This window comes from Berghia stephanieae, chromosome 13 (assembly GCF_034508935.2).
Source record: "Berghia stephanieae isolate SIO BIC M18660-M18661 chromosome 13, UCSD_Bste_1.3, whole genome shotgun sequence".
NCBI classification, from domain to species: domain Eukaryota; kingdom Metazoa; phylum Mollusca; class Gastropoda; order Nudibranchia; family Aeolidiidae; genus Berghia; species Berghia stephanieae.
In genome coordinates this window covers 18,830,174-18,845,607 of record NC_088372.1, presented here as the reverse complement: position 1 = coordinate 18,845,607, position 15,434 = coordinate 18,830,174, and the positions used below count along the sequence as shown (strand labels likewise).

The following is a 15,434-nucleotide window of genomic DNA, read 5'->3' as shown; positions in this document are numbered from 1 at the left end:
GAAAATTTCTCAAACCTAGGTCAAATTTGATTTTTTTTTCCTTCTTTATTTCTAACACATTTTAATTGATCACAATAGGAATGCGAAAATGTATTCTGGACAATATTTTAAGTGTTTTGTTAGTGTATGGCTGACATGCACTCACTTACAAAATGGCTGCCTGTTGGCGCAAGGGTAATGGTGTCACGTGATTTTCACTCTTGTCAAGAAAAGGCCTCGGGTTTGAGCTTTGTTTAGAGGCAATACAACTAAAACAGATCCCCCCCCCCTCTCTCTCTCTCTCTCTCTCTCTCTCTCTCTCACACACACACACCACACACACACACTCTCTCGGTCTCTCTCTCTCTCTCTCTCTCTCTCTCTTATATATATATATATATATATATATATATATATATATATATATTACCTATCTATCAATCTATCTATCTATCAATCAATCTATCTATCTATCTATCTATCTATCTATTTATCTATCTATCTATCATATCTTCTATATATATATATATATATATATATATATATATATTATATTATCTACCTATCTATCTATTTATATATCTATTTATCTCTGTCACACACACACACACACACACTCACACACACATACACATATACACACATACATACACACAATATTCCCGAAATAAAGAGCACTGTTACACTCCATTCTAATCATGGGTGCCAGCCACTGACTTTTATGTACATGCAACAGAATAGGATTCAATTGTCTGATGTCACGTCCGCCCAGCAACCAGCAGCTCGGTTCTAAACAAAGAAAATTGGCACTTTTTATTCTTCATGCTGGTTAGAACTTTTTCACACGTCATGTGATCAGAATGTGTAAAAGTCAAAATATGATCAGGTTTATAATGTTTTTCTCCTTTGGATACACTTTTATGCTCGTCGGAGAAGTATTTCATAAGGGCGTCCACCATTGTTCCGATAGTTTAGAACCAGTTGCTAAGTTACTATGCGTTATTGTTTTTTGTTTTTTTGTTTTTTGGCCATCTCTACGTTTATGAGTAATTCTCACTAAACTGTATTAACCAGACAATAAACCTTCAAGCTTCCACACAGTTTTGTTTGTTGGTCCGTTACATTTCCGGATGGCTATGTTGTGAGTTTCTTAGCCAAGCGCACAGTATCTTTAATTTAAACGTTCAAGGTTATTCTAGTCTGTCAATACGTTATATCCGGCTGGCGGATGTTGTGAGTATTTTACCTTTACGCATAGCATCAGTAAGACCAACCTGGACGTTGACCAGCTTTTTCAAAAGCTTGATTGTTGTTACGAGTCAACGGAAATCACAACGGGAAGGAGAAATCGTGACGTCACGTCTTTCTCTTTTCTGGTTCAAAACTCCACGGAAGTGTATTATTAGTCCTCCGTGCAATGCATAGACAATGGAAAAGTTACATACTGAATCATAAGGTGACGCAACTATTTCAGTGGTAGGATGTATGAGCAAATTCTTAAGATAACGGGGAGCAAAAGAGCGACGATGGATGATCTTTATGGCGCGGCTATGTGGTCTACAGGTATGACACTCGCTTGCGGATCGGAAGGTCCTGGGTTCGAGCCTCGCTAGGCACATAGTTGAGTCCTTGGAAAAGGCTCTTTACTCACATTCTTTCACCGTACTCAGGTGTAAAATGAGTACCTGGCCGTTAACAACGTTGTCTCTGTCGGAAAAAAATTGCAATATCGCCTAACAGGCGTCATGTCCCGTCCTACATGTTAAGTGTTGCTGTTGGTCAGGGACCCCTTGTAAAGCGCTTTGAGCACGTTTAGTGGATATTGCTCATTATCAAAGCTCAATTTTTTTAAAAAGTTGACACCCAGTATTTATTTTGGGCTAGAAATTAAGATGCGCACCGAGTCACGATGCTTTGATTCTAACAATACTACACGTTTTTGTCCTTGCGATTAGGAATTGTTCGGCTAAGTAGTCTTGTGGTTATAACACTCACTTTCGGATGGGAAGGTCCTGGGTTCGAGCCTCGCAAGCTAGGCATATAGTTGAGTCCTTGGAAAAGTCTGTTTACTCACTCACACTTATGTGTAAAATAAGTATCTGGCTGTTAACAGCGTTGTCTGTGTCTGAAAAAAAAAATGTAATATCGCCTATCGTCATGTCTCGTTGTACGTGCTACATGTTGTCGTTTGTCACGGACCCCTCGTAAAGCACTTTGAGCACGTTTAGTGGATTTTGCGCTTTATAAAAGCTCAAGTATATATCATTTTGTCATCAATGAAGAGACTGAATAAGGCATCAAATGCATTCATATAACACGGGTTTTATTGTCAATGAATATTTTTATTTATATTTTACTATTTATCTTTTATCAACAGATGTCATCTCTAAATCCGCCTCTTTGATGACTAGGTTGGAGAAGAATGGGTCTACAGATCCTGCCCAACAAAACTCATTCCTTGGATAACACCTAACCTCGGAGGTACATGTTTGACATTTTGGATGATTCAAATGAGATTCTTGGAGTGGATTCAAGGTTATGACACACAGGTTGATCATTGAATGGAAAAACTTGACGACTAGAGATGTAGTCAACAACGAGACATACTTGAAAGAGATTGGAGACCTCCGTTTTGGGACGTACACATCTCTGGAAAGAAGCAATACAAGTTTTTTGATTGGTGGAGATTGGTGCATCTCTTGATTGTTTCGTTGTTGACGTGTTGGGAAGTTCATGTTTTGATCTTTTTGAAAGATCCAATATTCACAGTGGTCCAAATTTGAATTTGTCCCTCATTGGATTAAACTTAATAGTTCCATCATAACTCGATAAATAAACAGCCTTACGATATGACTCAACGGTGTACATTATTTTATATTCTTAAAATGGATATATTTTGAAGTCCACTCGTCATGTTATGAATACGTCCTCTGCAATATTAAATTGACTGAAATGGATAACTTCCGGTTTTAGTAAACAGATATTCCCACTCAAACTTATCATAGCAAAATTAAAAAGTTACTAATACTACAATTAAAAAAAAAATACACTATGTATTTACTGGTCCATAATTTATGTTCAGAAATCATCCACACTCAGTGGAACTTTTTAATTGTTTCCAATTTCTTTAGATTTTCACATTTTTGATACTAATAGAAATCATTTTAATAGAAAAATGAACGGATGAACAAGTGAAGAGGGCCAATTTTTTATTCAAAATTTGGCGGCCGCTCTTTTTCATGTTGTTCTTTTTTTTAATTGCCAAAAGATTGACGTTTTCAGTAAACACTTTGTGAAATTCCGTATCAGAGGCGTATGTTAAAATTCTCTAGTGTGAATAGCTCTCTAGAAATGTTTCGAATTTTTTCTTTAAGACCAAATATGAAGAAAAAGAGTCATAAAAATAATGAATTTAATGGGGTTCATATTTTCTAGACATTATGTTAGATTATCCCACATCTAATTCTATGACAGTCCTGATATTCTAAGACCAAAAATGTGATTTTGAGCAAGTGTTTGAATTTTTTTTCTTTACAAAGTGAACAGTGTTACTCATTTTTCTGCTATCGAAATTTGTGAAAATGCTCAATTAAAAACTTGTATTATTTCCCGAAAATGAAGTTTCTATTCTATGGCTTTGATCAAACCACTAATCTTTTTGTAATGAGATTTGGCTGTGTCAAATAGTACGCAACATGCCGATCTAGGTCAGATTTTAAAATATGAAGTGTTCAAAGTGGTAAAAGGGTATTGAATACCCAGTGTGCTTCATTCTGTGTTGCAGCAACGTGCAATACCACCAATCAAATTGTTGGATTTGCCTACAATCATGACGTCATCAAAGAGGTGCAAAGAGCGGCCCCGTCCGACCAGAATATCCCCTTCATCATTTCACATTTACCGGATGCCTCAACTGCCCAGTTTTGGGAGATGCACTGGGATTTCATTCTGGACTTCAATGTCGCCGGCATTGTCTTTTTCTGTTCCAACTATTGTATTGACTTGTCTTGTGCTATCTATACTGGCATGCACAGTGACGAAGGCTGAAGATGCAGTTTTATCTGCTCCATTATATAGCAACAGCTTAAACCCTAACCTACAACCTTATCAACATAAAGAACAACAACAACAACAACAACAACAACAACAACAACAACAACAACAACATCAACAACAACAACAACAGCTGCAGCATGATACATTGCCAAATCTGAGCAGTGGCTCAAAAAGGGCGATAAACATTATAAAATCCAATCCTTTACCATATTATAGGTTATCTCAGCTCTCGCTAAAACATGCTGGGAAGGATTATAGTGATAAATCCGTATCTCCGTTATATTCGCCGCCATCATTATTATCTTTATCACCATCAACATCATCATCATCATCGTCGTCGTCAATAATTTCATCATTATCATCTTCGTCATTGCCATCACCTTTGATCAACCAACATCCAGCCACAGCGCATGATGTTCCAGAAGGATCAAACATTAGATTAAATCAGAATCTACCTACAGGGTCTTCTTCATTTACGCCAGAAGCTCTTGATTCGTCATTGTTGAAGGATTTGCTAGCTGCTTCGCATTCATCTGTAAAATCATCATCGTCATCAACGTCTATATCATCGTCATCATCGTATTCGTTATCGCGGGCACCGGCACCACCTCCTCCACCTCCTTCCCTTCCTCATTTTTACACCTTCTCTAACCTCAACCCCTCCAGTTCGTCATCATCATCATCATCATCATCTTCCTCATCATCGACATCATCATCCCCTCCTCAAAACCGTAAAAGCAAAATAACCAATACTGAAATCGAAAACAACGATTCGCTTTTAAAAGTTAAAAAATCAAACTATTATGATTTACCACCTAAAGGCACTTTAGTCTCTTCCAACACAAACATACATCCAAAGGCAGCAAGCAAAATCAGCACGTCAGTTTCCCAAAAATTCTGGAACATCCAGGAATCTCGGATTTCTTCTGATGAAAATTTCAAACATTTGGACGTATATCACAAAACTTACCAGCAGAAAATGAATATTTTTCCGATTGAAACCAGCATAACAAAACTACACCACAGTAAAATGAGAAACTCTCCCGATGGAACATTCAGGCCACAGCTGCCAAATTTGGAATCTTTTCAGCAAAAATCGTTAAGATTTCGGCCGTACAATCGTGTTGGAAGAAATCGTCGCTCTACGAGACAGGTTAGACCCGAACTCAAAAATCGTGTCCCTAGGAATACAAAATCCTTAGATGACGCCGCAATAACCAGAGCACTTCACCTCGTCAAACAAACAGCCACAATGAAAAGCAACCATTGCAAATCCTCTATGTTCGAACTCTTCGATAACATTCTAACTCCGGAGTATCTCTCGCAAGAGTTTTCCACTGAAATCAACCTAACAGTCCAAGTCGCCAATTTCATCAACGCTCTTTATCTTCACGGAAACATGGTCGATTCCCTCATCCTCTACCCTCTAACCCAGTCAGTGGCGGAATCTAGTAAGAAGGTCAAAGGTTGTGGCATTGCGTTTGAGAATCAACAAGACTCCGACAACTTTCCCTATCCTTACTCGTATCGATGCTCGTCTGGGTCCGTGGTCGTATCGGATTTGTCCTCATTCTACAAACCCAACATGGCCATTTGGTTCAAGTACCATCGCGACCAGGTTGAGCCTCGGGATTTGGTCAAGTCTAAGGACATCTACTACACGACTGGACTAGAGAATTGTAACGTGACTTCCTACAGCAAACATTGGAATCGGAGCATTTCTCTCACTCCACAGGACGGGTTCTGGTCCAAGCCGTTTTACGACTGTCAACTCAAGACTCGGCTGGTTCAATACTCGTCACCATTTTACGCTTTCACCAAAGAGGGACAGCCGGAATTCAAGTGAGTCATTGCTGATTATTTTAAAGTCCAAATTTAAACAATTTTTTTTTCTGGCCAATCTTTGAAAACCCACGTGACCCTATTTGCAGGTCAGATAACCCAAGTCATTATGGGCTCAATGTTGTACTGGAATTAAATACTCTCAAACCAACGCAAAATGGTGTCCATTACAACAATGTTAAATCAAGGCCATAATTGCGACGAGTTATTAGACCTGCAGATATGTGCACGCCGCTCAAAACGGTTTATGAAAATAAAAAAAAAACCAAACAAATGACCTCAATTAATCAAATAAACTTACGCCAGGTTATATATATATATATAAACTATATATAATATACTATAAAGTAATGTTTCCGCATCAAATCTCCTCTATATGATACTCCTGTTAGGTGTAAAGGAAAATACAGACTTTTCTACTATTCGAAAAATTCGTAGACATACGAAATATTTTGCCTGAAAATAATTCATAAGCTTCGAGAGCATTTCTAAGTCTTTTCAACTTATTGATAATGAAAGTTTATATCAGACTATATAATTGTAAGGATTTTCAAGTGTTATTCAATCCTCGTCAGGGTAATAATAATAATAATAATAATAATAATAAAATAATAATAATAATAATAATAATAAAATAATAATAATAATAATAATAATTAATAATAATAAATAATAAATAATAATAATAATAATAATAATAATAATAATAATAATAATAATAATAATAATAATAATAATAATAAATAATAATAATAATAATAATAATAATAATAATAATAATAATAATAATAATAATAATAATAATAATAACATAATAAATGGCATTTGTATAGTGCCTTATCATTATTTCATATAGCCCTAGGCGCTTTACATTCTTAAGATAAATAAAGAAATACATTGAAAGCAAAAGTGCGGCTATGTGTGGTTTAGTGGCATGGTCTCTCGCTTTCGGATCGGAAGGTCCTGGGTTCGAGCCTTGCTCGGCGCATAGTTGAGTCCTTGGAGAAGGCTCTTTGCTCATATTCTCTCACCGCACTCAGGTGTAAAATGAGTACCTGGCCGTTAATAGCGTTGTCTCTGTCCGAAAAAAATGTAATTTCGCCTAACAGGCGTCATGTCCCGTCCTACATGTTAAAGGTCGCTGTTGGCCAGGGACCCCTAGTAAAGCGCTTTGGGCACATCTAGTGGATATTGCTCTATATAAAATCTCATTTTTTTTTACATAGCAAACAAAAGACAATAGCTTTTACACGCATGATTGGAAAAAATGTTCTTTTTCAAAAAAAAGAAATAGGTGAGTTTTCACTTAGATTTGAAAACTGATAATGAGTCATCGCTTCTCTTATATTATTCTGGGGGAGATCGTTCCAAAAATGGGAAGCCGAAAATCCAAACGATTGTTCACCAATTTTGCGGGATGTGATGTTTTAGGTGTCGATAAGATTGTTTTATCACTATTTATTGTTGTTGTTAAATTGAATTCGTATCACGTTTCCTTCACACTTGTCTCACTGTAATATGTTTTGTTTTATATCACTGTAAAGCGCTTAGAGCCTGTGACAACGGGGTAAAGCGCTATATAAATGCCATTATATTATTAATTATTATTATTATTATTATATTATTATTATTATTATTATTATTATTATTATTATTATTATTATTATTATTATTATTTAATTTGATTTCAGCTTTTTACTCTGAAAATAGGGATGTACAAGGTAATATAAATATGCAGGGGAATGACTATAATGCGTTTTATAGACAATGGAACATATTATTTTTTTTTTTTAATAATTAAAATTGAGCTTTATATAGGGCAATATCCACTAAATGTGCTCAAAGCGCTTTACAAGGGGTCCCTGCTGGTAAACAGCAACATTTAACGTGTAGGACGTACATGACGCCTGTTAGGCGATGTTACAATTTTACAGACAAAGACAACGCTGTTAACGGCTAGGAACTCATTCTACACCTGAAAACGGTGAGAGAGTGTGAGTAAAGAGTCTTTTCCAAGGACTCAACTATGCGCCGAGCGCGAGGCTCGAACCCAGGACCATCGGATCCGAAAGCGAGTGTCAAACCACAAGACCACATAGCCGCACAATTAATAGCATTGCTTTTTCCATATTTCTTTGTATTAGCAACAAGGCTGCAGATTTCGTCCATTACTTCTTTGTCATACCAGGTACAGTAACATTTTAATAACCTTTACGCTGAATTACCTTGAGTAATGCCTTGGGTATGACACCGCTTTCGATCGGAAGTCTGGTTAGCTCGCGCAAAGTTATCCTTAGAAAGACTCTTTATCACATTTCCTCACCTTAGGTTTAAATGATACTGGCGTCAACAGTGTTGTCTTGTCGGAAAAAGTAATCGACTAAGGCTCATGTCTTACTCATTAGTGGTGCGTGGTCAGCAGGGACCTATGTAAACCTTGGCCTTAGTGGTTTTGCCCTATAAAGCTCTATGTTTTTTTGTTTTTGTTTTTTTTTTGGGCGCGCAGGGTGGGTCTTAAAACGCGCTATATAATGAAATCTTTTTTATTTATCAGGAAATTACATCGCCTTTTAAACCTCGAGATATTCTTTGTGGTTGATAAAAAATTAATAATGGTACTAACATGACTTTTGTTTTCGTGTGTGTGTGTGTGTGTGTGGGGTGAAGTATGTGTAGTGTTTGAACATTTGAGTGTGATATTGCCTATTAAAGCTTAGTTTTGTGTTGTTTATGTGTTTTATTTTTTGTGGGGGGGGGGGTTTTTACGCGCTATAAAATGCAATCTTTTTTATTTTAGCAGGGAACTTACATCGCCTTTTAAACCTCGAGATAATCACGATGGTTGATAACAATATATTAATACAATGGAGGTACTTAACGAATGACTTTTTGTTCGTGTGTGTGTGTGTGTGTGTGTGTGAATGTATGTGTGTGTGTGTGTGTGTTTGTAGGCATCTGAAGATCTCAAACCTCTTCATTAAGGCATGATAGTTATGGTGCTTAGGGCTTATCCACACCAGAGGAATTAGTGAGTATTAGCAACGACCAGGCACTGCCGTCCTCTGCCGTCTTCCGGATAAAGACGTCGGGCACGGACCTAAATATTTAGAATAAAGAGAATAGCCGCAAACCTACCAATACCAAGATGGAAGAAAAAAACCCCAAAAAACGGCAGAGGATGTCGGGTGCTTGGTATGGGTTGGTCTCGCGGCTCTTCTCTGTATTATTAGTATATATTTTTGTCGTGCTCGACGTCTTTATCCGGAAGACGACAGAGGACGACAGTGCCGGGTCATCGAAGTCAGTCTCCGGTGTGGGTTAGCCCGAAAGTTGTGTCATTCTATAAATAGCCTATTTCCTTTCGCGCTCTTACGTATACAATGAGTCAGAAAAAGTGAGTGGATCAGACACTTATGTTGATAACAAAACAAGAGACGAAGTGAGTAGGAAAGTGCCAGAAGACAAAAGAGAATAACAATTTCGCGGGGGTGATTGGGGTTTGAATTCCGCGAACTTACTGGTACGACAACTCCGCTGGCTGCGAAGACCGTGACTCTAGTGTATGCGCTATCCAGGAGGACAGCATACAGTAGATACACTAAGGTTCAGGGCATCTTGTATAATAGTTATTAAGTGGTCTACATAAGAATTTCATTGTCTATACATCTACCCGCTGGTTTGTTAGCTTGTTTAATCTTATACCGACGTGCACTTATTTGAGGGTCTGATAACCCAAAGTGCTATGGGCTCACTAGATATACGATCAAACCAAAGCAAATTAATTGTCGTACATTACAACAATGGTAAAACATGCCATTAATTGTGTTCGACTATCTATCAGATCTGCTAATAGACCATATATGTGCTCCTGTCTTATAAAAAAGAGCATTTATATAGCGCAAAATCCACTAAACGTCTTATAGTGCGCATATGTGGCCTAGTGGTATGACACTCGCTGTCGGATCTGAAGGTCCTGGGTTCGAGCCTCGCGCTCGGTGCATAGTTGAGTCCTTGAAAAAGGCTCTTTACTCACATTCTCTCACCGTACTCAGGTGTAAAATGAGTACCTGACCGTTAACAGCGTTGTCTTTGTCGAAAAATTGTAATATCGCCTGACAGGCGTCATGTCCCGTCCTCAACGTTAAATGCTGCTGTTGGACAGGGACCCCTTGGTAAAGGTCATTGATCACATTTAGTGGATATTGCGCTATATAAAGCTCATTTTTTAAGACCCATTCATACCATATCCTTTTTTTTTTTCAGGGGAGTGGTGTTACTTGACCTCAATCTTGAAGCAATTCCTATCAATCAATGCGCCAATGACGGGACGCCATTTTCGGATTCCCATCGCTGTCACAGGGAGACCACTCAGGTATGATGCCTTTATTGGAACAATAATATTTTTATTATTAGGCTAACCAAATAATGATGATGGTAATGATGATGATGATGATGATGATGATGATGATGATGATGATGATGATGATGATGATGATGAGATGATGATGATAATAATATATAATAATAATAATATAATAATAATAATAATAATAATAATAATAATATATATATATAATATATAATAATAATATGATGATGATGATGATAATAATGATGATGATGATGATGATGATGATGATGATGATGATGGTGGTGATCGTCTTAATCGCACCCTTCCCCCTTCTTTTTCACACAGACACACACACAAACACACACACACACACATACACACACATACACACTCAAAACAAATAAATAAAAACATTTGCTTATTATAAAAAAAGAATAAATAAATAAATAAATAAATAAATAAATTAACAAATAAATAAACAACAAATAAACTCCCGCCCTTCCCGTAATTTTTTCCATTTTTGATCTTTGACTTTTCGATTTGGGAGCAAGTAGCGACAAACAATGGGCATTATCCTTCCATGTGCTCGAGGTCATTGGTCACATTGCGAAAGTATGTGCTCAAAGTGACCTCCATAGTGAAAAGTGTTCACAGTTTTTGAACTATCTAACATTACGATTGGTCATTGTGTTCAGCTTGACATATGGGTATGTTTACAACTTTCATAAACAAAGCAGCCTAAAGATAGCATGCGTTTGGCTAAGAAGCTCATAACATTGCCATCCGGAAGTATAACGGACCAACACGCAAAACTGTGTGTATCCACGAACGTTTATAGTCAAGTTAAAACAGTTCAGTGAGCATTACTCATAAACGCGGATGGCAAAAAAAAAAAAACAATAAGAAAGATCTGAGTGACGTCATCTTCGAACTATCTATATACATTATTTAAAGAAATAAATATCCAATCGTTGGACGGCAACAAATCATTTAATTGATGACTTGGTTGGATGAAAACCTGAATATAGATCGCTCTCCCATTATCTCTGGCTCAACAACAACGGTCATTGCTCAGTGTGTTGAAATGACGATCATAAAATAAATGAAAACACAACGATTTGGCTACGATATGATAATATTACTATTATATCGACCCAAAGTCACAATACAACTAACTGTTCTCAGCGGATGTTTTACAATTCTAATACTAGCAGCAGGTTTGATATGAGTGTCGATATTGCGCCAAACGGAATCAACAAGGCAACAGCTGTGTTTGTGTGTGTGTGTGTGTGTGAATTTAATACATACAGCCTTTCAATAAAATAGCAATGGATTGATTTCGGTTCATTCTACTTTTTCTTGTTCTCTCTTTAGATAGTTCGAAGATGACTTCACTCAGGTCTTTGTTTTTGATTTTTGCCATTTGCGTTTATGAGTAACTCTCACTAAACTGTATTAACCTGACTATGAACGATCATAGTTACACACAGTTTTGTGTGTTTGTCCGTTATACTTCCGGGTGGCAATGTTGTGAACTTCTTAGCCAAGTGCATACTATCTATATATATATATATATATATATATATATATATCTCTTATTTGTTGCTTACTTACTCGATGACAAATTCTCATCTTGTCCGTGTGTGTGTGTGTGTGTGTGTGGTTGTCTATAGATAGTATGCGCTTGGCTATGAAGCTCACAACATTGCCATCCGGAAGTATAACGGACCAACACACAAAACTATGTGTAACATTAAACGTTTTTAGTCTAGTTAATACAGTTTAGTGAGTATTACTCATAAACGTTGATGGCAAAAAAAAAACCCAACAAAAACAATAACAAAGACCTGAGTGACGTCAACTTCAGTCTATCTATAGAAGGAAAGAAATTGACGTCACTCAGCTCTTTGTTAATGTTCTTAGACAACCATTTTGGTGATTAGTGTGCACTAAATTATACCAATTGTGTTTTGTATAGGTCTTTCTGGTTGGCGGATGTTGCGCATATTTTACCTAAACATATTGTGTTAACTCTAGCGGGAATGAAGTTAATGTCAGTCACGCCTTTGTTGTTCTTTGTATACCAACGGTTGGGTGATTAATTATAAACGTTTCAGGGAAGCATCAAGTGTTGGTTCAATTTATTTGGTGGGCAGAACAGGTGGGTATGTCATCTAAACGCATATCACCAATATTTTAAGTCATTTAAAAATTGGATTCAATAGTCTGATGTCACGTCCGCACAGCAACCAGCAGCTTGGTTCTAAACAAAGAAAATCGGGGTTTTTTTTATTCTTCATGCTGGCTAGAACTTTTTCACATGTCATGTGATCAGAATTTATAAAAGTCAAAACAAGATGAGATTTATAATGCTCGTCGAAGTATTTCTTAAGGACGTGCGCAATAGGATTCAGTAGTCGTAACGTCACTTCCTTCCTAATGACGCATGGCGACTTAGTAACACTGGCTCTAAACTATCGGAACAATGGCGGACGCCCGTATGAAATATTTCTCCGGCGAGCATAAAAGCGTTTCCAGAGGAAAAAAAACCCATAAATTTGATCATGTTTTTACTTTTACACATTCTGATCACAAGGCATACGAAAAGGGGACGAAAAGTTCTAGCTAGCATGAAGAATAAAAAGTAATGCTTTTCTTTGTTTAGAACCAAGATGGCCGCCGTTGCCGGGCGCGTGACATCAGACTACTGAATCGTATTGTTCCGATAGTTTAGAACCAGTTACTTAGCTACTATGCGTTATTACGAGGGAAGTGACGTGAGCGTATTATGGAGAGAAACGATCGAGTCAATATATAGTGTGCGCTTGGCCAAGAAGCTCACAACATTGCCATCCGGAAGTAAAACGGATAAACACACAAAACTATGTGTAACTATGAAATTTTATAGCCTAGTTCATACAGTTTAGTGAGAACTACTCATAAACGCGGATGGCAAAAAGCAATAACAAATACCCGAGTAATCTATAGCTACCTTTAGTACATGGCAAGCGGCCGAATGCGTGGCCTTCGTAAAGTTATGGCCTGATACTGACCAAAAAATGCCAGTCTTTTGCCACAAAAGAAAACGAATCGTGAGTTGAATTCAATAGTTCAACCAAGGAAATGACTTGTTTCCATGAGCTCTACTAACGACAACTCACTAGGCGGTGCAAAAAAACAAATAATGACGTCAAATTGCCAGTCCTTTTGGATTTCAGTGTCAGGCCATAACATAACGATGGCTACGCTGATACTGACCAAATAATGACGTCAAATTGCCAGTCCTTTTGGGTTTCGTGTCGGGCCATAACTTTACGAAGGCCACGCCGAATGGGTCAGCCTCAAAAACAATATTATTTGACATAATGATGATAATTGCATTGATGGTATGCGTTTAAGTAACATATTCAGCAGTTGTGCCCGCCAGATGATTCGCACCAACACACAAAACTGTGTGTAACACTTTAACGGTGAATATCCGATTGAGAGAATTTGAGAACTAATCACCCAACTGACAGCCTGAAAACAATTACAAAACTCCGAGTGACGTCAACTTAATATTATAGTATTCTTAATGGAGCTTTCAAAACAAAACTCGGGAGCGGTGGGTTATTTCATGTGTTCTCGTCACAAGTATATATACACATTGAAAATATAAGCCAAAGGTGAGTAGACCTTTAAAGCCCCAATGTTAGAGAATATATCTCGAATAAGCTACACGTATTACAATGGATTGGTCAAAAATAATATATAGAGAGCCTCGCCTTTGGCCGACCAACCTCCGCTGCACGTCCAACTCGCCTTGAGCATGCATTCACGTAAAATATAAAGATTTTTTTTTAAAACCTACCTCTGTTTCAAAAACTAGCATCTTTCAACTTTCTAAGAAACATTTTGATTTTTCAGAACTTTAGTTCGTTAAAAAAATACCGGCCAATCTGACCCGTTGAGTCGAATGAAAACGAAATCTTGTTGTTTACACGGTTCAAAGGAAATGCCGTAAATAAGCTTTCATGGACTTCCTGTGTTGTTTTTACCGTGTCACGTGACCGTTTTGAGAAATTTGTCGTCTGCTACAAATAATTAGACCGGTACGGGGTAGATATTTTCGTTGGAGCAGAGAAAAAGTGAGTATTATTTCTTGGACTTGTAGAGAGGCCTAGGGTCCACCAGCAGTCAAGTTGATTGAATAAAAGAAAAAAGGCCTTTTTTATCCACCGCCACCACCACCGTGAGAGTGGAGAAGGGGGGGGGGGGGGGTGTTGCATGAAGACAAAAGGGAGACGTGTCGCTTGGTGACCTTGTGTGACGTAGAGCATCTCAAGGATGCTGGCAGCAGTTGCAGGTGTTCTTAACCCCTTAACGGCGAAGCTAATTTTTTGCTTTTAGATAATAGTTTGCTTTTATCTTTATTATTGTTAACGGGAATACAGCGTTTCCACCAAGAGAGCAGTCAGACTATCGCAACTCGGACTTCAATTGTCTATAATCGTTTTGCCGTTACTTGTCTTTTGATGATAGAAGATTTGGTGTTAGGTCAAAGATCGAATTTCGCCGCTAAAAGGTTGCATTGCGACTGGATTTGCTCCCCTCCTCCCCCCCCCCCCCCACCTTTTTTTTTCTTCTTTTTTTTTCACCTTAGTATTGTTGATTGCTATTTCCTTTTTATGATTAGCAAGTGCCGTAGGAGTCTCACAGGATGCAGGAGTACTGCAATTAACCCTTTGCCAGTGACACTGATTTTTTTTGTTTTCAAATAATAGTCTTCATTTATATTATTTTTTAACGCAGAAAAAAAAAAAACGTTTCCACCATAAGAGCAGTAAGAATATTGATAAAAAGCGCTTTGAGCACGTTGGGTGGATATTGCCCTCTATAAAAGCTCAAATTCTTAAATTGTAATTTGTTTTTTGTCTTTTGATGAAAACGGTAAGATTTTATTTTTGGTCCAAGTAAGATTGATATTCGCCTTTAAAAGGTTAAGTTGTTTTGTTTTTTCAGGTTTTTTTGTTTTGTTTTTCAAATGCGGATACGCTGCTTCTTCCTTTTTTTTTCCTCAACTGGCAAGCTATCGCTGTACTTACCCGCATGGCTTGCACACACAAAAGGAAACATCAAGGTCACAAAACCTTACATCCAGGTCACAAAATCAGACAACTAGGTCACACATCAAGACATCTCTGTTTCGTTTGTTCCAAGATAGCAA

The 15,434-nt window shown here is 37.4% G+C and overlaps 1 protein-coding gene across 1 annotated transcript in view; it reads left to right on the top strand.

The window, feature by feature from the left end:
* LOC144959111 (uncharacterized) overlaps positions 1–15,434 on the top strand; it is an 84,840-nt gene that overhangs the window by 31,588 nt on the left and 37,818 nt on the right. The window contains exons 2-3 of the mRNA XM_078891533.1: positions 2,357–5,877; positions 10,141–10,249. Of these exons, the coding sequence (XP_078747659.1) occupies positions 3,809–5,877; positions 10,141–10,249 (2,178 nt within the window). The 5' untranslated portion in view covers positions 2,357–3,808. The remainder of the gene's footprint in view (positions 1–2,356; positions 5,878–10,140; positions 10,250–15,434) is intronic.